This window comes from Manis pentadactyla, chromosome 9 (assembly GCF_030020395.1).
Source record: "Manis pentadactyla isolate mManPen7 chromosome 9, mManPen7.hap1, whole genome shotgun sequence".
NCBI lineage: Eukaryota > Metazoa > Chordata > Mammalia > Pholidota > Manidae > Manis > Manis pentadactyla.
In genome coordinates, this window is record NC_080027.1 from 36,750,035 (window position 1) to 36,773,683 (window position 23,649).

The 23,649-nt window shown below is 36.5% G+C and overlaps 1 protein-coding gene across 2 annotated transcripts in view; it reads left to right on the forward strand.

Annotated features, from left to right (window-relative positions):
* INTS4 (integrator complex subunit 4) overlaps nt 1-23,649 on the forward strand; it is a 159,794-nt gene that overhangs the window by 119,136 nt on the left and 17,009 nt on the right. For both annotated transcript variants that reach the window (XM_036895474.2, XM_057507195.1), the window contains 7 exons: nt 594-736; nt 3,852-3,967; nt 6,102-6,235; nt 7,271-7,428; nt 18,604-18,697; nt 21,061-21,141; nt 23,134-23,264. In XM_036895474.2, coding sequence (XP_036751369.2) covers nt 594-736; nt 3,852-3,967; nt 6,102-6,235; nt 7,271-7,428; nt 18,604-18,697; nt 21,061-21,141; nt 23,134-23,264 — 857 coding nt within the window. The remainder of the gene's footprint in view (nt 1-593; nt 737-3,851; nt 3,968-6,101; nt 6,236-7,270; nt 7,429-18,603; nt 18,698-21,060; nt 21,142-23,133; nt 23,265-23,649) is intronic.

The following is a 23,649-nucleotide window of genomic DNA, read 5'->3' on the forward strand; positions in this document are numbered from 1 at the left end:
GGAGTTGGGAAAGGAAGAGGCCACTTCTCTGACATCTACTACACTCCTCTAGCTCACTCTGCCGCAGCCCCAGGGGCTTCTTTGCTGTTTTTCAAACATGTGTCCACCTCATAGCCTTTGTGTTTGCTGTTCCTTTGTAAAATGCCCTACCCACCCCAGTGCTGTACCCTTAAGCTGCTGTTCACTTTCTCCATAGTACGTACTGCTATCTGACCTATATATTTAGTTAGTTTTTTTTGTCTGTTCATTAAAATGAAGCTCCTAAGAACAAGAATTTTATTTTAATTACTACTATATCCCTAGCACTTCATAAATAGTAGGTGCTTGGAAAATGTTTGACTAAGTGTTCAGTAAATGTTGGATGTATAAAAGAATGAATGAACAAATGAATGAATTTTTCAACTCTCACCTCCTCCGTGAAGTCTTCTTAACTACTAGGCCCTTCCCTCTCAGAAAATTGAGACAGTCTTTACCCTGTCTCTCATTGTAACTTGTACACACCTCCATAATAGCTAAATCTACAGTGGCTGCTATTATCATTATTATTGTTATTATTATTACCACCTGTTTTTTTTGTTTTGTTTTGTTTTAAGGATTCATCCAGAGATATTAGAGAGGCTCTTCATGAACTCTTATGCTGTACTAATGTTTCAACCAAAGAAGGGATTCATCTTGCACTGGTGGAGCTACTGAAAAATTTAACCAAGTACCCTACTGATAGGGACTCCATATGGAAGTAAGGACATTTTTGGTTGTTTGCTCAATAAGTCTAATAATGTGGTAAATGTACAATGTTGACATTATGCTGTGGATCATTATAGATTGAAGGTATGACCCTCAGTTTTGCTCTCAGTTTAGAACTCAGCTCTCAGAAGTCTCATTTTTAAATTGATTGTCACATTTTAGATTATTTATTCATTTGTCCATCCATCCACTTACCAGATATTATGTGCCTACTGTGTGCTTACTATGTGCCAAGCCCTGTGGTGTTCGAGGTAGAAATGAGATTCCTTTGTCTCCTGTGTAGTGTTAATTACTCCTTTGTCTATTTTGCATCTTGTATAGGATCACAGACTGCAGAGATTTGAGGCAGGGTGGGCACTTGGTCTACAGATGGGAAATCACAATCATTTTTTCCACTGATTACCTCTAACTTTCCTAACTAGAGTCAAGACTGTTAAAACTCTCATGGATTGCTATTCAAAGAACTGTTTGGCATACATTTAATATAAGATGTGTATTATTGTGCTGCACATATTTATATGGGCCTGTATGATGAGATCACTTCAATTGTATAGGTTATTGATTTTCAGAAAAAAATCTGTTACCAAAAGTAGAAACCCTGTGGGTCCAATCAGGTACTTGGAAGATACATTAAAAAGTAGAAGGACCAGAGGAGTCTTTTTCTGTGTAACATTTTTGATACCTGGTTTTCTGTTTTTCACATTTTTTCATGTTTGTTCAGTCCATTTCAGCTCAATTCAACATACATTTCTTATCTTCAGGGAGCACGCAGTCACTTGGGGTGTGGGGGGTTGCTGTTGGGAGAAACACCTCTAACAGCGCCTGTAGTTCTGTGGTGACACAGAAGGAATGATTAATTATTCTTGATGAAGGGATTGTTATGGGGGGTTTTGCTGAACATTCTTCTTACCTTAACATAAGATTGATGGGTATTTATTTCACCCAGAATATTTATGTAAGACTGTCTCTATTAGGTGATTATAGACAACAAACTCCTTTACCTTAAAGTGTTCCAAAAAATTTTGACATCACCTGTTCTAATTATCACTTGATTTTTTTCTCATTTCTTCCCACGAATCGTAGCTTTATTTAGAAAAAACAAAAAAGAATTTGATAATGATTGAAGGAATAGTCACAGTGGCATGTTTTTAAGACATTGCTAAAGATAGTTACATAAAAGAAAGTTTGAAGGAGGTAGTTGTTCTGTTTATGTATCTTTAGTTCATTGAACATGCTTATTGAGCACTTGTTACAATCGAATCATTGTGTTATGTGTTGTGGAGATTTAGAAGTGGATTCAACTCAGACTTAGCCCTCACATAGCAGGAAGGGAGAGAACTAAGAAATATGTAGATAGGGAGGGAGGTGGTAAGATAGTAAAAAGTATTCCAAGTCAGAGTTGAAATCTAAGAGGCCCAGGTGCTTAGGAGATCTGAGTGGAATGAAAGCTAAAGGAATGGCACTTGGAGGCCATTTTCAGTGGCTGTGAGACACAGTGAGTTGAAAGGTCTGAGAAAGGTCAGAAAATTAATGAATTCTTTCCACATAGAAAGAAAAACAGGACTGGGAAAACATGTACTTTCCTAAACATATAAAGTGTTTTCCTTGTGATACCTTCCATACCCCATATATCCATGAATTTGTTCATGGCGTTATTTCCTCTTTTTTGCCAATCTACCAATTATACATGCCTATCTTTTCTGTGAAACGTCCTCTATCCTTGTGATCTCATCTACTTTTGACAGTTAGAAAGCAGAGTGTCATTTATTCAATAGTTCATTACTTTGTAGGAATTAGTTATCTTTGCTTCTGCTGGATTGTAAGCTCAATGAGAACAGAAATTAGATTTATATTTCTTTTCAATTCAGCACACCTCCTAAGCCAAAACTTAAAAATAACAAGAAATAAATAAAAATAATACATGAAACATAAAACATAAAATAATAAATACCCACAATTATGTAAAATGAAAATAAATATGCATAAATAATGAACATAATAAAATAAAAATAAATAAAATATATAATAAATAACAATAAAATGAGTAAAAATCATAAAAATGCATAATCACCCACACATGTAATCCTTCATAGCTTATAAAGAGCCTTCATGTAGTCATAATAGTTATCTAATAGCCAATTAATAGCTACTAGTAGTTAATTGAGGTCTTACTAAATCACAGACACCTTCCTTAAGGACTTTTCTTTCATTATCTCATTTAAGCCTTATAAGCAACTGTATGAGGTAATGAATTTTAATTCCATTTTGTCAGTAAGAAACTTTTCTGTCCAAGGTCACACAGTTATTCAGTTTCAGGTCAGGGCTTTTCTGATTTAGAACTTCACCAAGGATTATCAGTTACGATGCTTTTGACTTCAAGTAACAAAATCTGATTAAAAGTAGCTGAAACAATAAGGTGTAATTATTTTGTATAACAAGAAGTCAGTAAGTTGGTTTCAGGATTAATTGGTCATTCATCAGTTTAGCAGGGCTCACACTCTGGTTGATTTCTCTAGTTACCTTGGCTTTTTCTTCATAGTTGCAAGAAGGCTGCCTCATAAGACAGTATCTTAAGATGGAGAGGAAAGAGCATTCCCTCTCATGCATTTCTCTTTTTATTTGGTTAGGAAAACATCCCTGAGAGGCTCCCCAACAGACTTGCCCTCTTGCTCCAATGACCAGAACTGGGTTACTTGATTACCCGAAAAGCAGTCACTGGAAATGGGAATGGATTGCCATAATGGGTTTAGACCAACTGTGGTTGGGCCTAAAGTAGCCTGGGCTACTTTCTCTGAGCACTTTGACACCTACCCAATATCTGAGTAAAAACAGGGTTCTCTTGGCAAGCAAGATGGGGGAAATGGCTGTTGGTTAAATAACTAGTAGTAGTATGTCCCAGACCAGATCTTTTGTCTTCATAATAAATGCAATCTTTTAGGTAAATTAACTTGAGTTCCAAAATAATTGAATGACTTATCTGCAAAGGTAGCAGAAGGAGATGGTCCAGAATTTGCGATTTCAAATCAGCTTTTCTGATTCCAGTTCCCAGTACTTTTTAAAGCATTTATTAACTTAACTAAAGTGGGCTCTCATTTTGTTTGTTTCAGATGCTTGAAGTTTCTGGGGAGTCGGCATCCAACCCTGGTGCTTCCCTTGGTGCCAGAGCTCCTGAGCACCCATCCGTTTTTTGACACAGCTGAACCAGACATGGATGATCCAGCTTGTATCCTCTGTGCTTAGGACAGACTTTGCTGACTTGGCAGGGAATTTGGCTTTTTCTGCAGTGTTGCTTGGGTGGTATGAGTTTTTGTTTGTTTGTTTTTCCTTTCTTTTAGGTAAGAGTATATCCTGAGGGGAACGTGGTGGTCAGCTCTCATTCTTGTTTTCACAGTAATTCATCTTTGCTATTCAATACCAAAATTTTTTAACCACTTATTGAGCACCTACTATGTTCCACATACTGTTTAAATGCTTTATGTATTTTAGCAATGATCTTCCAAACACCCCTGGCAAGTAGTAGTATTCCCAGTTCTTAGACGAGGAAGCCAAGGCTGAGAGAGGCTAAATAACTCTTCATACAAGTCAGACAGGGTGTTCAAAGCCAGACATCTGTGGTTTTAAAGCCTGTGGACTTTCCCGTCTTATTCCATGTTTAATTTTTGATCTGCAGCCTGAGGAGTGGATGGGCTGAGGTAGGTTGCAGGACTGCTCTGCCTCTGATGCAAGTTCAGTGGTTCAGGATAGCCAATGACAGCATGCTGTGCACTTGTATTGTTTTCTGCTAATGGAATACATTTGCCTCATGTATTCACTCTCGCATGGTTCTTGCTCTATAGAAGATCCTTGGTGAGGTGTTAGGGGGTATCTATAGAGACACAGGGATAACCCAGAAAACTGGCTATTGCAAGGTGACCATAGTATTCTCTCAATCCTGTTTATTTTTTTAGTGTGTTTGGAGGATTTTAAAGAATGTGTCATTGATATACTAGCCAATGCCCGATTTCGTGTGTACTTGAAGGATGACACAACTTAGACCTTACCCCTAAGGTGGAATACTAGAGCTGTTTGAAGTTCAGTTCATCAAAAAGGGGCTTGTAAGCTAGGTGTTCGTACGAATCTCACATGGCATGCTGAAGCGCTCTGAAATCTGAAGGCCCTTTCACATTGTGAACAGCGTGAAACATTTTTGGAAGCCTGTTAGGTTAAGATACCTTCCTGGGTAGTTGGAGGATTGTGTTATTCAGGAAATGTGTTTGGCTCTGAGTAGCAGAGATTGCCCCCAAATGTAGCTTAAACAAATTATTCTTATTTTCCTCCACTGTAAAGAAATCTGGAGGTAAGCAGTCCAGTGCTGGGACAGCAGCTCCACATTATTCTTTGTGGTTCCAGCCTCCTTCTGTTTCTTTTCTGCTGGGTACTGTTTTTCAGGATTGTTGTTAGAGCTCCAATCATTAGGTCCAGGTTCTAGGCAATAAGTTAGAGGATATTTGGAACAAAATTGGTGTTCTATCATTAAGGAAAAAGGGAAGAATGGTTATTGGGTAGGCAGGTAGCTTTGCCACAGAGATACATACAGATTGGAAGGTATGTTTATCTTTTACTTTTAATTTCTGACCTGCCATCTGTTATAAAATTAGTATATATAGAAAGAAAATCTAAAAACTTCTTATTTAACACCCAAAGTTCTACTAGCCAAAGGAATTGACTTAATACTTTGGTTTATTTCCTTCCCCCTTTTTTAAACTCTTGGGGTTGGGATTTTGATGTTATTTTTTAACATAGTTCATTTCATCAACAAATATTTGATAATAGATAGCTGCTCTCATATCGTCTGTGTACTTCAGAGCCTGCTTTTTTCACTTATGACTCAATATTATTTAATTTTTTCTTATGCTTATGATATAATATTATAAATACTTTCTAAATATAATTTTTAATGATTGTATAATACTCCATCAAGTAGATGAAACACAAGTTGCAAAATCATTCTGTTTTGGACATTTAGGTTTCTCATTATTTGCTACTGATTCTGTGCTATCTGATTATTTATGTAGAATAGATTTTGAGATGTGGAATTAGTCAACATTTGTGTAAGACTCTCTGTCTAGTACCAAATTACTATCCAAAGGGATTGTGCCATTTATATACTTCATAGGCAGTGTACTGAAAGTTTCTATTTGTTAGTATTCTCAGCAGCATCAGGCATTAGTTTAAAAAATCTTTGGTTATTGGAGGAATAATTGGGGTAATTTGGAGTGGGGTAATGCATTTCTTTGTTTGAGGGAAATGGAGGACTAGACCCTGGCCAAGCTCAACCCTTCATACCTCCAAGTTTACTTAACGCACTCATCCATCAGACATTGCAGTTTTGGTTCTTATTTTCAATGCTGCTAAAACCTGTCCAACAATGCCAGCATTGTTCTCAGATCACACCTTCAGGCACTATGCCTACCTCCGGGACAGTCTTTCTCATCTTGTTCCTGCCTTGAGGGTAGGTGAAAAACATCTTTTATCTTTGTTTTTGTTTTATTTTTTGGTCCTTTATGGTTATTTTAATAGCAGGAAGCTGACTGTATTCTCTGAAAACAAAATCATTCATTCTCTTTCTCTCTTGGGCTCCCTCCCATTGTTTTGTACTTTTGTTTCTGTATCCTTTACCTTTTAAGAAGATTCATTTTAAAAATGTCTCTGGGTTGTTGATTATGTTATGTTAGGCAAGAAAAAGGAATCTGGAACAATATATTTTAGACCAAGGATTAAATTGTGCTGTGTTTTAACAATTACATAAAGCCATGATTCTCAACAAGTTTATTTTTTAATAATAAAACCTTTACTATTTTTAAAACCTAGAAACATAGAAAAAAAATTTTAGTGAACCACAATGATAATAGCAAACACTTACTGAATGCCAACTGTGCACTTTCCTAAGCTCTTTATTTGTATTAACTCATCCCTGCCTACTCAATGTTAAATAACTTTGTTGAGAATAATATTACATAGTCAGAAAATTTAAACTGTATTGATGATACAAAATGAAAACTGAAATCCTCTTTGCCCTCCCCTCCCCATCCTTTTCTTGAACAGTAACCACTTTTAACAGTAAGAACAAGAATTACAATTATCATAAAAAGCATTTCTATATCATGCTATATAAACTTATTTGAGAATAAATCTCTCTTCTCTGAAGTGAAAGATCAAATGAAGTTTAAAAATAAATGTGACTATTAATTTTTAGTCCCATTTCTATGGCTAGCTCATTTACTTTAGTTAGCAATTAAAAATAATAATACACCATCATTTTTTCTTTTTCTCCTTGCAGCTTGTGGCTATATCTGTAGACTGTGTTCATTTTCTCTCTCTCTTTTTCTTTCTCCCACTGAAGCTGGGGAAGGAGAGAAAGGTTACAGAATCATGTAGCCTTTTTTCCCATTTCCTTTGTTTGGCTTACATTTTTTTCTGATTTCTTTGTGTTACCAAAAGCTTAGCCACAAAATTTGATGGCATTGTAACCCCACTGTTTGTTTAGTTACCAGGTAGAAAACTAGTGTCGTCAGCCGTTTCCCCCAGTATCACACCTCATGAAGATCCTTCCCATCAGTTCCTGCAGCACAGCCTTGAAAGAGTGTACAGTCTTCAGCACCTGGACCCCCAGGGAACCCAGGAGCTGCTCGAGTTCACCATCAGGTGAGGGGATCATATCATCCCTTTCCTTTGACAGAATTAACATTGTTATGATCAGCTTGACTGTTTTGATTTCCAGTGTTGGTTATAAACTAGTTTTTCTGACTCTGTTGGCCTATACTCACAGAATGAGTTTTAGGATCTTGATAAGAAGGAGTTCGGTCCAGAGTCACAGGGAAGTTGGATAGAGTGGATCCAAAGTCAAGAAAGCAAGCAAGCAAATTTATTACTCTGTAACAGAGCAGGCCCCAACCTAATGTCTGACAGGCCCTAGCTGCCTAACATGATGCTTCTTTTATGATGTTTTGGGAGGGCAGGAAAGTCCTTGATTGACAGTTCTTGGCCCTCTAGGCCTGATCGAATTGGTGAAATGAGAACATGGGCTAGGCTGTGCCTGTACTCTGATGGTTCTTATCTGGGGAGACTGTGGACATTTCCTGAGTCACTCTTGGACCCTGTGGCTTCATCTGATTAACTCTGAGTCATTTTTGGCTCTCTGGCTCTATCTGATTAACTCCCTGAGTCATTTTTTTGGGCTGTACTTTCTTTCCATCCCATTCATGTCTGCCTTCCTGCCTAACAATCTGTTTATATTTGGATTAGATTATATTACAAACATAAGCACTTTATGTACATGACCAGATTAATGATTGGCACAAAACTAGAAAGAGTTACAAAGAAGCTATTTAAAAATTTTCTTTCCTTGTATATTATTTGGGATGGTTGTTAAAAAATGCAAAGTAACAGTGGGAAACAGGACAAAAAATTAACACTTTCTTATGGGCAAGACAGAGCTGAGATGGTTATCAGGGGCCTAGGCTCATTGTTTCTTGTTTCCATCTTCTGTATCAAGCAGCCTCTGCCTAAAATACCCAAACTGTGACTACCCACTCTGTATTCCAGGTGCAGGAAAAAGGAAAGAGCAGGAGAAGGGTATCATTTTTACCCCTAGCCCCTTTTAAAGACACTTCCCCAAAGTTGCATGTTTTACTTTTACTTTCTTTCCATCAACTAGAACTTAAGTCATGTGGCCAGATCTAGCTGCAGGGATCTAGGAAATGTAGTCTTTATTCTGGCTAACCAGTGCTTAGTTAACATTTGATGACACTGTTAATAAGGAAGAAAGGGAGGATATTGGGGAATAACCAGCAGACTCTGCCAGACCTTATAGGAATGTTCTGAATGATACGATATGAATTGACACCCATTTGCCTTTAGCAAATCAGTATCTATCTGCTTTTTATAAATAAGCTACACTCATCAACGAGGTATTGTCCATGGCTGCTTTTATGCTACAGTGGCAGAATTGACTAGTTGCCACAGAGATTGTATGGCCCACAAAGTCTAAAATTTATTGTCTTACCCTTTACAGAAAAAGTTTGCTGACCCTGAAGTGAGTGATGGCTCAATCAAATTCTTTTTCTCTTCATCAGAGTGACAAGTTTTAGAGGCCACTCTCTTGAATTGTTGATACTCAGCAGGAAAATAAACTCTACTTCCTGATTCAGCCCCACCTAAATAAACATTTATTTCACTTAGCATAATATCCTCTGGGTCCATCCATGCTGTCACAAATAGCAAGATTTCATTCTGAATTAATGGCTGAGTAATATTCCATTGATGGTATATTATAATCAATGAGAAAGAAAATCTTTTGTCCTGTTTGCCACTGTTACTTGGCACTGACACCCATCCTAACTAATATACAAAGAAAGAAAAATTAAAAGCAGCTTCCTTATAACTATAGTTTTGTACTAATCATTTATGTATACACCACATATTCTTTATCCATTCATATATCGATGGACACTTAAGTGGTTGTTTCTGTATCTTGGCTCTTGTAATTAATGCTGCAATGAACAAAAAGGTACATGTACCTTTCTGAATTAGGGTTTTCATTTTCTTCAGGTAAATACCCGGAAGTGGAATTGCTGAATCATGTGGTATTGCTATTTTTAATTTGTTGAGGAACCTCCATACCATTTTCCATAGTGGCTGCACAAATTTACATTTCCACCAAGAGTGCATAAGGGTTTCCTTTTCTTCACATCCTCACCGGCACTTGTTATTTCTTATCTTTGTGGTATTATCCGTATGACTGGTATGAGGTAATATCTCATTGTGGTTTTGATTTGCATTTCCTGATGATGTGGAGCATCTTTTCATGTGTCTTTTGGTCATCTGTATGTTATCTTAGAAAAAGGGTCTATTCAATTCTTCTGCCCATTTGTTAATCAGATTGTTTTTTTTGGTATTGAGTTGTATGAGTTTATGTATTTTGAATATTAACACCATATTGGATTTATCATTGGCATATATCTTCTCCCATTCAGTAGGTTGCCTTTTCGTTTTGTTGATGATGTCCTTTACTGTGCAAGAGCTTTTTAGTTTGGTGTAGTCCAATTGTTTATTTTGCTTTAGTTGTTTTTGCCTCAGGAGACAGATCCAAAAATATATTGCTAAGACCAGTAGCCAGTTTACTGCATATGTTCTGTTACAGGATTTTTGTGGTTTCAGCTCTCACATTTAGGTTTTTAATCCATTTTGAGTTTATTTTTGTATATGGTGTAAGAAAGTAGTCCAGTTTTACTCTTTTACATGTTGTCCAGTTTTCCCAGTACCATTTTTTGAAGAGACTGTCTTTTCCCTGTTATATATTTTTGCCTTCTTACTCATAGATTAATTGACCATATAAGCATGGATTATTTCTGATTCTCTGTTCTATTCCATTGATCTGTGTGTCTGTTTTTATGCCAGTACCATACTGTTTTAATTACTATAGATATCTAGTATAGTTTAAAATCTGGGCTTGTGATACCTCCAGCTTTGTTCTTCTTGTCAATACTGCTTTGGCTATTCAGGGTCTTTTCTGGTTCCATACAGATTTTAGGATTATTTGTTTTCTGAGAAATGCTATTGGTAATTTGATAGAGATTGCATTGAATCTGTAGATTGCTTTGGGTAATATGGACATTTTGACAATATTAATTTTTCCAATCCATGAGCATGGTATATCTTTCCATCTATGTTTGTCATCTTCGATTTCTTTCATCAATGTCTTAAAGAGTTTTCAGAATATAGGTCATTCACCTCCTTGGTGAAATTTATTCCTAGGCATTTAATTCTTTTTGATGTTGTAAATGGAATTGTTTTTTAAATTTATCTTCCTGCTAGTTTGTTGTTAGTGTATAATAATTGTATATTAATTTTGTATCCTTCAACTTTCCTGAATTCATTTATTAGTTCTAATATCGTTTTGATGAAGTCTTTAAGGTTTTCTTTATATAGTTTCATGTCATCTGCAAATAGTGACAATTCTTTCTTACCACTTTAGAAGCTTTTTATTTCATTTTTTTGTCTGATCGCTGTGTCTAGAATGGGCAGTACTATGTTGAGTAAAGGTGGGGATAGTGGGCATCTTTGTTTTGTTTCTGATCTTAGTGGAAAAGCTTTCAGCTTTTTTGCTTGAGTATGATGCTGGCTGTGGGTTTGTTATGTATGGCCTTTATTATGTTGAGGTGTATTCTCTCCTATAGCCACTTTAGTGAGAGTTTTTGTTATGCATTGATGTTTAATTTTGTCAAATGCCTTTTCTGTATCTATTGAGAAGATCACATGGTTTTTAACCTTTATTTTGTTAATGTGGTGTATCAATTTCATTGATTTGTGGATATTGAACCATCCTTACATCCCTGGAATAAATTCCACTTGGTTGTGGTGAGTGATCCTTTTAATGTATTGTTGAATTCTGTTTTCTAATATTTTGTTGAGGATTTGTTCATCCCTATGTTCATTAGGGATATTGGCCTTGCTTGTAATTTTCTTTTTTCGCAGTGCCTTTGTCTTGTTTTGGTATGAGAGTAATGATGGCCTAGTTGAATGAATTTGGAAGTATTCCTTCCTCTTCAATTTTTAAAAATAGTTTTAGAAGGATGGGTATTAACTCTTCTTTAAATGTTTGGTAAAATCCTTCTGTGAAGCCATCTAGTACTGGACTTTTGTTTGCTGGGATTTTTTAAATTACTCATTTAGTTTCATTACTAGTTACTAGGCTATTCAGATTTTTTTTCTTCCTAATGCAGTCTTGGAATATTGTATGTTTCTATGAATTTATTCTATGTTGTTGAATTTGTTGGGATAATTTCTCATAGTAACCTCTTAAAATCCTTTGTATTTCTGTGGTGTTAGTTATAACTTCTTTTTTATTTGATTTCATTTATTTGAGCCCTTTTTTTTTTCTTGCTGATCTGGCAAAAGGTTTACCAATTTTATCTTTTCAAAGAACCAAGCTCTTAGTTTCATTAATGTTTTCTGTTGTTTTTTTGTCTCTATTTCGTTTATTTCTACTCTGATCTTTATTATTCCCTTCTTTCTACTAACTTTGGGTTTAGTTCTTCTTTTTCTAGTTTTAGGTGTAAAATTAGATTTTTTATTTGAGAATTTTTGTTTCTTAAGATAAGCCTATATTGCTATAAACATTCCTCTTAGGACTTCTTTCTTTTTTATTCATGTATCACCTATTGAGTGAGTAATATATAGCAGACGTTATTTTAGGCACTGAGCATATAGTGGTAAACAGGAAAATAAATGTATGTCTCCAATAGGTTCACATTTTAGATGGTAGGCATCTGACACAAGGCATTGACAGATTCTAGAATGTTGTGTTTCCATTTTCATTTCATTGTTGACCCATTGGTTATTTAGTAGCATGTGGTATAGCCTCCACATGTTTGTGTTTCTTCCAGTTTTTTTTCTTGTGATTTCTAGTTTCATACAGTTGTGGTTGGAAAAGATGCTTGATATGTTTTCAGACTTTTAAATTTATTGAAACTTGTTTCTTGCCCTAACATATGATCTATCCTGGAGAATGTTCCCTGTGCACTTGAAAATAATGATTTTCTGCTGTTTTAGATGGAATGTTCTTTATATATCTATTAAGTCCATCTAGTCTTAATGTTTTGTTCAAAGCCATGTTTCTTTATTAATTTTCTGCCTGGATGATTTATCCATTGATGTAAGTTGGATGTTAAAGTCCTCTGCTATTACGGTATTACTGCCAATTTCTCCCTTCATGTCCATTAATGTTTGCTTTCTATATTTAGGTGCTCCTATGTTGAGTGCATACATGTTTTTGTTGTTGTTGTTATCATTGATCTACAATTACATGAAGAACATTATGTTTACTAGGCTCCCTCCTTCACCAAGTCCCCCCCAAAAACCCCATTACAGTCATTGTCCATCAGTGTAGCATGACATCTAGAATCATCACTTGTCTTCATTGTGTTGCACAGCCCTCCCCATGCACCCCCACACACACATTATACATGCTAATCGAATTGTCCCCTTTCTTTTACCCCGCTCTTATCCCTCCCTACCCACCCATCCTCCCCAGTCCCTTTCCCTTTGGTAACTGTTGGTCCATTCTTGGGTTCTGTGATTGTGCTGCTGTTTTGTTCCTTCAGTTTATCTTTGTTCTTATACTCCACATATGATTGAAATCATTTGGTACTTGTCTTTCTCCTCCTGGCTTATTTCACTGAGAATAATACCCTCTAGCTCCATCCATGTTGTTGCAAATGGTAGGATTTGTTTTCTTCTTATGGCTGAATAATATTCCATTGTGTATATGTACCATATCTTCTTTATCCATTCATCTACTGATGGACACTTAGGTTGCTTCCATTTCTTGGCTATTGTAAATAGTACTGCGATAAACATGGGGTGCATCTGTCTTTTTCAAACTGGGCTGCTGCATTCTTAGGGTAAATTCCTAGAAGTGGAATTCCTGGGTCAAATGGTATGTCTACTTTGAGCTTTTTGAGGAACCTTGATACACTTTCCACAGTGGTTGAACTAATTTACATTCCCACCAGCAGTGTAGGAGGGTTCCCCTTTCTCCACATCCTCGCCAACATTTGTTGTTTGTCTTTTGGATGGTGGTGATCCTTACTGGTGTGAGGTGATATCTCATTGTGGTTTTAATTTGCATTTCTCTGATAACTAGCGATGTGGAGCATCTTTTCATGTGTCTGTTGGCCATCTGAATTTCTTCTTTGGAGAACTGTCTGTTCAGCTCCTCTGCCCATTTTTTAATTGGATTATTTGCTTTTTGTTTGTTGAGGTGCGTGAGCTCTTTATATATTTTGGATGTCAATCCTTTATCAGATCTGTCATTTATGAATATATTCTCCCATACTGTAGGGTACCTTTTTGTTCTATTGATGGTATCCTTTGCTGTACAGAAGCTTTTCAGCTTGGTATAGTCCCACTTGTTCATTTTTGCTTTTGTTTCCCTTGCCCGGGGAGATATATTCATGAAGAAGTCGCTCATGTTTATGTCCATGAGATTTTTGCCTATGTTTTTTTCTAAGAGTTTTATGGTTTCATGACTTACATTCAGGTCTTTGATCCATTTCAAATTTACTTTTGTGTATGGGGTTAGACAGTGATCCATTTTCATTCTCTTACATGTAGCTGTCCACTTTTGCCAACACCATCTGTTGAAGAGACTGTCATTTCCCCGTTGTATGTCCATGGCTCCTTTATCGTATATTCATTGACCATATATGTTTGGGTTAATGTCTGGAGTCTCTCTTCTGTTCCACTGGTGTGTGGCTCTATTCTTGTGCCAGTACTTAATTGTCTTGATTACTATGGCTTTGTAGTAGAGCTTGAAGTTGGGGAGTGAGATCCCCCCCACTTTATTCTTCCTTCTCAGGATTGCGTTGTGTATTCGGGGTCTTTGGTAGTTTCCATATGAATATTTGAACTATTTGTTCCAGTTGAAGAATGTTGTTGGTAATTTGATAGGGATTGCATCAAATCTGTATATTGCTTTGGGCAGGATGGCCATTTTGACAATATTAATTCTTCCTAGCCAAGAGCATGGGATGAGTTTCCATTTGTTAGTGACCTCTTTTATTTCTCTTAAGAGTGTCTTATAGTTTTCAGGGTATAGGTCTTTCACTTCTTGTTTAGGTTTATTTCTAGGCATTTTATTCTTTTTGATGCAATTGTGAATGGAATTGTTTCCTGATTTCTCTTTCTATTAGTTCATTGTTAGTGTATAGGAAAGCCACAGATTTCTGTGTGTTAATTTTGTATCCTGCAACTTTGCTGTATTCCGATATCAGTTCTAGTAGTTTTGGAGTGGAGTCTTTAGGGTTTTTTATGTACAGTATCATGTCATCTGCAAATAATGACAGTTTAACTTCTTCCAATTTGGATTCCTTGTATTTCTTTGTTTTGTCTAATTGCCTTGGCTAGGACCTCCTGTACTATGTTGAATAACAGTGGGGAGAGTGGACATCCCTGTCTTGTTCCTGATCTCACTGTTCAGTATGATGTTTGTTGTGGGTTTATGATATGTGGCCTTTATTATGTTGAGGTACTTGCCCTCTATACCCATTTTGTTGACAGTTTTTATCATGAATGGATTTTGAATTTTGTTGAATGCTTTTTCAGCATCTATGGAGATGATCATGTGGTTTTTATCTTTCTTTTTGTTGATGTGGTGGATGATATTGATGGATTTTTTTAATGTTTTACCATCCTTGCATCCCTGGGATGAATCCCACTTGGTCGTGGTGTATGATCCTTTTGATATATTTTTGAATTTGGTTTGCTAATGTTTTGTTGAGTATTTTTGCATCTATGTTCATCAGGGATATTGGTCCGTAATTTTCTTTTTTGGTGGGGTCTTTGCCTGGTTTTGGTATTAGGGTGATGTTGGCTTCATAGAATGAGTTTGGGAGTATTCCCTCCTCTTCTATTTTTTTTGGAAAACTTTAAGGAGAATGGCTATTATGTCTTCTCTGTATGTCTGATAAAATTCCAAGGTAAGAGTGCATACATGTTTACAACTGTTATTTTCTCATGTTGGGTTGGTCCCTTTGTAATAAAGTAGTGTCCTTTGTCTCTTGTTACAGATTTTGTTTTAAAATCTGTTTTGTCTGATAAAATTGTTAACTTAGCTTTTTTTTTTTTCCATTTCTGTTTGCGTGGAATATCTTTTTCTATCCCTTTGCATTCAGTCTGTATCTGTCTAGTTCTGAAGTGAGTCTCTTATAAGCAATATATGGTTGGGTCTTGTTTCTTTATCGATCCATACACCCTATGTCTTCTGTTCGGAGCATTTAGTCCATTAAAGTAATTATCGATAGATGTGTACTTATTGCCATTTTGTTAGATGGTTTCTGGTTGTTCTTGTAGTACTTCTCTGTTTCTTCTGCTCTTGCTCTCTTCCTTTGTGAGTTGATGACTTTGTTGGATTCGTTGATGACTATGCTTGGATTCGTTTCTCTTTATTTTTTATGTATCTGTTATGGGCTTTTGCTTGGTGGTTACCCTAAGGTTCATATATAACATCCTATATATGTAGCAGTCTTAAAGTTGATGGTCAGTTAAATTTGAATACATTCTAAAAGCACTACATTTTTACTCCCCAACCCTGTGTTTTATAGCTAATTATTTTAGATATCATTGATTTTACTGCTTTTGACTTTTATTCATAGTAGCTTTTAAGTGATTGATCTACTTAACCAGTGAAATTTTTTCTTTCTTAAGTTTCTTTTTAGACTTATAGTCTTTTCCATTTAAAGATGTCCCTTTAAGATTTCTTTTAAGACTAGTTTAGTGGTGATAAATGCCTTTAACATTTATTTGTCTACAAAACTCTCCAAGTCTGAATGATAACCTTGCTGGATATAGTATTTGGTTGTTAGTTTTTTCTTTTCAGCTCTTTGACTATATCATGACACTTCCTTCTGGCCTGTAAAATTTTTGCTGAAAAATCAGCTTATAGTCTTATGGGTGGTTCCCTTGTATGTAACCAGTTGCTTTCTCTTGCCACTTTTAAGATTCTCTCTTTATCTTTAATTTTTGACATTTTAATTAGTATGTGTCTTGGTGCAGACCTCTTTGGGTTCATCTTGTTTGAGGCTCTTTGTTTCATGGACCTTGATGTCTGTATCCTTCTCCAGATTAGGGAAATTTTCAGCTATTAATTTCTTCAAATAAGTTTTCTGCCCCATTTTCACCTTTCTTTCTGGGATCCTTATAATGTGAATGTTAGTACTTTTGATGTTGCCCTAGAGGTCCCTTAACTTACTATCATTTTGAAATTCTGTTTTTATTTTTGCTATTGAGTTTGGGTAATTTTTTATTACCTTGACTTCTAGATCACTGATCTGTTCCTTTGCATCTCTAATCTGCTGTTGTTTGCCTCTAGTATATTTTTCAGTTACTGTATTCTTCATGTGTGATTTAAAAAGAAAATACAGTCTATTCCTTTAAGTCCTCAGAAGACATGATGTATGTCATAGACCCCAGTTTCTTCTTTGACTTTGGGACTAATTTACTCTGTGCTTTTTTCCAAAGCATCTCCTCCTTGTAATCATGATCTCTAAGAGGCAATTGTGTGATACTGGAGGGAGGAGCTTAGTCCAAGGGACAGTTTTGTACAGGCTACTGTGAAACTTGGTATGTTATGCTAGCCCTGAATGCCAACTTCCCTCAGCCCAAATTTTTAGGTTTCCCACATTTAGTGTTTGTATATGAAATTTTGATGCTGCCACTAAAAAACAAAGCAGATTTCTAGCAGTGTTTTCAGAGATGATTTCTTAGTTGAGACATACATGCACACACATGCTCTCCTCCAAAAAGAAGTAGAAAAGAAAGATCAATACTTTTTGTAGACGTATGGCATATCTGCAGAAGAATGCAAAAGAATACGATAATAGCAGTTGCCTCTGCAAGGGTATACTGGTTAGCTGTGCACAGATATAGAAAGATAGACTAATTTGTATATCCTTTAAAAAAATCTTTTTAATTCTATGCTCTGTCAATGTAATTCTATAGCTAGATATATATTATCTTTTCAAAAAAATGATTAAAATTTTAAAATAAGTAATCCCAGGCCCCCACAGAACTGTTTTATATATGTGTGCTTTCTATTTTCCTGTCCACAGTCAGATCGTTTTATATGGTTGCATTTATTTTTTTATACCTACATCCAGTTAAGATACTTTTAATTGTATGTATCAGAAACCTTATCTCAAACTAACTTACAATGGTTATTTATTTCTTCATGTGTTTAGAAATTGGCGGCAGTTATAAATATGGTAATGACCAAATAGTTCATTTATACGATAAGAACCTGGCTGTCTCTGCTTCTTAGCATTTACTTTATCCCAAGAGTTTTTTATTTTAGAAGTCATATGGCTGCCAGTAACAATCAGGGCTATAGCATTCCTGTTCTGTCTGGTGGGAGGTAGAAATAGAGAGAAAGGGAGACATTAAGAGACCCCCATCAGACCTGCCCCAAGCATGGAATATAAATTCCCATTAGGACTGATAAGGCCAACTTAGGTCACGTAACCAGGGAGATGACATGTGCTAATTGGATTTATCCAATCATACTACAGGTGACTGGGTTTAGGGATACCTTCCCATGAACAAAATCAGGATTCATTTAGTAAGGAAGAAGGAAGAATGGCTAACTGGGTAGGCAGCCAACAGAGTCCACTACAATACCTTTAAAAATCTTTGTATTTTTCTGATGATACTAAAAAAATGTGTCTGCTGTATAAAACATTTGGAAAATAAAGCATATTGGGAGAAGGAACTAAAAAAAAGCACCCTACTACCTCTATCCAGAAAAGTACTTTGCTATATTTTTCTTCTATATATAGTTTTTACATAGTTGAGACCATACTATATATATATCTCATCATTTTATATTTTAATGTTTGTAGAATAGTCTGTTGACTAGATGTATATTTATTTGTTTAACAATTTATCTACCACTGAGTGTTCAAGTAGTTACTGGGTTTTACTATAATAATCCATACAACAGTGAATATTATGGAGCATAAAGCATTTCATTTCTGTTATTTCCCTCAAAATTACTTCTCAGCATAAAACTACTGTTCCAAATAATTAACCACATGTATGACTTTCATAACATAGTTTTTCTTTCTGAAAGAATTGTATCAGCTTAAACTGCTATCAGACTGTGAGTGAACTAGTTTAATTCTAACCACTCCATCACTGAGTGCTGTCATTTAAAAATTAATGACCAATTTACTACATGTAAAGTGATAAAATCCCTTTTGACATGATCTTTATATTGGTGTCATTTTCTGTTTCCTGTTTTGCTTGGGGTTTCATCCGCTCCAGGGATCTGCAGAGACTTGGAGAACTTCAGTCTGAACTGGCAGGAGTAGCCGACTTCTCAGCTACCTACCTTCGATGTCAGCTTCTTCTCATCAAGGTTGGTTTGGATCCATTTCGTTCATGGCTGTGACCGTAAGAGTGTTTGAGGCCATAAGTGGAAAAATAAAGGGTCTTACATCATGGAGAAATTATTATGTAGTCTATAATTTAATTAATGTTTGCCTCTATTAAAGAGTTGTTAAATTATAGGAATTTGAATTTTTTTAATTTGGGAGAATTCATCATTATATAATTAGAACTGATTAGATAACCATTTTCATTAGAATCCCAGTAATTTTGTTTTTATAATTTGATTAGCAAAGAACTTCTATGAATATCTACATTATTTTCTTAAAATGCCAATTTCACTTTGAAAGTCATATTACAGAGAGGTTGATTTCATTGCTCTTAAAAGGACCAAGTTGCTGGCATTTAATACTAGGTGGTGAGAACACACACCCACACATGCACACACACACACACACACACACACGGTATCCAAGAAGCTGTTTCAGTTTGCTGAGTTGAAAACTCATTAAATTAGTCCACTAGCCTTCAGCTTCTGCATGCAGCAGAGTTCTACTATAAATTTAGGAGACCCCTTCTCACTTAATAAGCCTTTTTCTTGGCTTCAGTTCCATGTTGTTAGTCTTCAAAGTGATTAGTGATATTTGACCACAGAGTTAATGGAGGAGTCAGAAATTATTTCCCACGCTAAAGTATGTGAGCTCTTAGTTGTGCATGTGAAGGTGGGTAGGTACTCTGAAGTGGGTTGGGATTTAAGCAGCCCTGTTCAACTACATAGATTCTTTCAAGTGTATATGCCTGTGTAAACACCACCAAATCAAGATACTTCACATTTCCATTGCCCCAAAATGTTCCCTCCTGTCCCTTTGCAAAGTTGTTAGGCTTTTCCAAGCTTCTGTGAAACAGGGCTAACAATAACTCTGCTATGTAAGGATTGTTAAGTATCAGTGTGGTGAAAGCCCTTGGTCTGAGTGCCATGTCCATGTTGGTCCTTCTTCCTGGGCTTGCTGTCTTCTCCATGGAAGAAAGCTTGGGAGAATCATCCACTTTCCTACAGTAGGAAAGGAAAGAGATTACTCTTACAAAGAATACAGAGCTATGTTGTTTACTCAATGTCATGGAGTGGCAAGGTAGGTAAGGGACCCAGACTTAGAACTGAGGCAGGCAAGTGTTTGATAATAGGGAAGAGCTAAGTAAACTACGGCACATCTACTCATCAGTGTATCCTCTAGGAATGATTCTTATGAAGAACTATACAACACAGACAAAATACAATGCAACATTACTTACAAGAAAAAAATTTCTTCTCCTTTTAGACTACAACTATATAAAAACATAAGTATGCAAAGTGATAGGAAGTAAATACTCAAAAACAATAACTCTTAAGGGTGGTATGATTTTTTTGGTGGTTTAAAAATGTCTATTTCTATAGTGAAGATCTGCCAGTTGAATACACTAGTTACCGTATACATGTGACTACTGAGCACTAGAAATGTTAGTTCAAATTAGTGCCAAATGCCCACTGGATTTCTTAGACTTAGCATGAGAAAAGAATATAAGCTCTCATTAAAATTTTAAAAATACTGATTGCATATCTTGGATATACTGGGTTAAATTATTTAAATTAATTTCACCCACTTCTCTCTCTTTGCTTTAAAAATGTGGCTACTAGAAAATGTAAAATTAAATGTGTTGCTTGTGTTATATTTCTGCTGGACATGAATTAGTGTAGGTTTTCTATAATGTCATTAGATTATGTATGTAGTTAAGAGGAACCATGACAATAAGATACTAGAGCAGAGGTTTAGATGAGAGTTGAGAGATGGGGCCATGTAGGTGGACAGGGGAAGAGAGGGATGGAAAGTAAAATGTATGGTTCTAAGTGATTGTTTTGAATATAGAGAGATTGAGAGGGGATGGAATGTAGGAAAGCTTCATGGTTTCTGTTTTCTAAGTTGTAAGGTGGTGGAGCTGTTCAAAGGATTGTGAGTGTGGTGCAAAGGAAAAAGAACCGCAGTCAAGGAAGAAGGATGTAGGCATTCAGGGCAGTCCAGTGAGTCTGGGAACAAGGAAGGCTCAGAACGTTGGAAGCTGGCCTGCCTGGACCTTCTGGTGAGGCCTTCATGGCTCCTGTTCTCTGCTTGTAAGCACTAGTTTGGGACATAAGGCCTTTGGGCCAGGAATTGGATTGAATGGGGAAGAGTAACCTAGCCCAAACCGTCAGTCTCCTTTTTCTCCATAATAGGTAGGGCTTATTAATAGGTTTAAAAGAATAAGATTGAGAAGAAGTCCTCATCCAGTAGATTTTCAAAGCAAAATAAACACCTAAGTCTCACATGATACGCCCACCTTTCTGACCTCTCTGTTTTGTTCTTGCCTTATTTGTCTCTGTAGGCCTTGCAGGAAAAGCTGTGGAATGTGGCTGCACCCTTGTATGTGAAGCAGAGCGATTTGGCCTCAGCAGCAGCAAAACAAGTAAGTGTATTGAGACCTTCTCCCCGGCGGGATCTCTGTCCGGGACTGTCCGGTCTGTGTCGGAGCCAGAGGCCTTCACGTGGCTCCACGCCTTTGCTGTGGCCTCCCCACTTTCAGCCTGTGCCTGGAGTTAGTGATGCGAGAAGTGGCTTAATTAGGGCACACAACATTGGCTTTGGAGTCAGGGGACCTGGGTTCTAGTCCCAGATCTGCCTCTAATTTGCTGGTGACATTGGGCAAGTTACTATGTAATCTTCCTGGATTTTTCTTCCTCTGTAAAATATGGCAACTGAATTAGTTGATTTCTAAGATTCTTTTGTGTTCTAAAATATTAGTTTGTATTTTAGATATCCTAAAATCCAGTAAAATACTACCACAATTTTTCATCAGATTAGCATGTATAGTGTTGGGGGGCATGGGGAGGGCTGTACAACACAGAGAAGACAAGTAGTGATTCTACAGCATCTTACTATGTTGATGGACAGTGACTGTGAACACGGATGTGGGAGGGACTTGGTGAAGGGGGGAGCCTAGTAAACATAATGTCCTTCATGTAATTGTAGATTAATGATACCAAAATAAAAAAATTAAAAAAAAATTTTTCATCAGGAAGTGTACTTGAATTGACTGTGAGGTGATTTATATTTTTAGCCTGTACCATCTTTTGAATGTTAAAAGGTCCTTATATTTTTCCTCAGTTCATTAACTAGCATTTGATTTTCTTTACCTTGCATTTCTTTCTTTCTGGCTTTGAGCAGTTTCCCTTCATTCTTTCGTATTGGGATTTGGTGAACTCTTTTAACGTCTTCTGGATAGTGAGTTTGTGTATGACCGGGTGATTATGACCAAGTAGAAGCTATTGATGGTGACTGTGATTGTTACATTATGGTTTGCTAAGTGATTTCAAGTTTATTGTCATTAACTCTCACAATATCATTAGGAATAGTACCATTTGGAATAAGTATTGAGTCCATTTTACAGATGAAACAGTTAAGGCTCAGCAAGGTTAAATTTATAGAGCTATAGGTAGTAGAGTCAGGTACTTGAGCCCAGATTTTTTTTCTTTCCAGTATTCTTGACCTCTCATCTGATCTAGACTCTCTCTCAGACCTGCTATGTGGGTTATTTGTCACATAGAGTAGAGCCCCTAAATGGACCATGTTGGGAGGAGTAGGGCCACAGTAGGGTCTGTAAGAAAGAGAAAAGAGGAAATACCATTGCTGTGTGCCAGGTACTGTGCTAAGCACCATGTAATCCTTTACATTTTACAGTGTTGGTGCTGTTTCTTACCTACTTATAGATAGGGAAACTGAGGCAACATGTAATTAAGTAACTTGTTTTATTGCCATTTGTAGGAAAGCCTAGAGTTATTTCTCCGTCCCTAAAGCCTTCAAAGGAAGGCAAGCACAGAAGGGTTGAACAGAGGCAATATTTGGATAGAATAGAGCAGAAGCTTCAGATACACTGGGTTTGAGCTGTGATCATAGACACGGTTTTCTGAACTTACTCCCTTCCCAAGCTCTCTTGACTGACCAGGCCCATAGAACAGTCTGTCTGGATGATTAACAAGTAGCTGATGGTTCCTGATGCTAATTCTTGAGGATATTTGCTTGGGTTTCCCATACATAGTATATATGCATTTGTTCTCATAGCACAGTGAGTTTGATTTAGGGTTACAAGCAGTACTTCCCCCAGGCAATGTTTCTTCAGTGATTAAACTTTCACATCTTCACATCGTCAACTGAACTGACTTTATTACCAGATGAAGGTATTTTTTTAATTGACAAAATAGTACATTCCCTTTTCATAAGGCATACACTGATTATATTAATTTCTCTCAACATAAGCATTCAAAAATCTTAATTCAGAATTAGAACATAGGAATTAAGGGTAAAAAATTCTTAGTTGAGAATTTCATCTAGGACCTTGTGCTGTTCTCAAGTAAGACTATGATGATATTTTTACTGATTGTGAATTACCTTCTCCTTATAGATCATGGAAGAGACCTACAAAATGGAGTTCATGTACAATGGTGTGGAGAGTCAGCAGGTGGTGATTATACATCACATGAGGCTGCAGGCCAAAGCCTTGCAGCTTATAGTGACAGCGCGAACTGCTCGAGGGTAAGATGTGCGGGTGGCAGAGGGGGTGCATGGTCCTTTCAGAGACACTTCCAAATGCATCCAGAGATCTGACAAGGTTATTGATAAGGGAAATGATATCTAGGAAAGTTCAGCTAAGGGATATGTGAACTATTCATTTTTTCAGATATTCCTAGTTGTATTCTTAGATTAGATTCCTGGAAAAACCTTCCAGTGGCTGTCCAGTGGTTACAGCACAACATACGACTTCATCTGACAAGGACAGTCTATAATGTTCTTGATAGATTTCTTTAAGAATTTAGTCAAGAAGGGACTAGGAAGCTGTCTCCCAGGCAGTAAAGACAAGAGAATGTACTGTGTAGTCAGATTACCTTGTTCACATCCTTATCCCTCTACTTACTGGTTG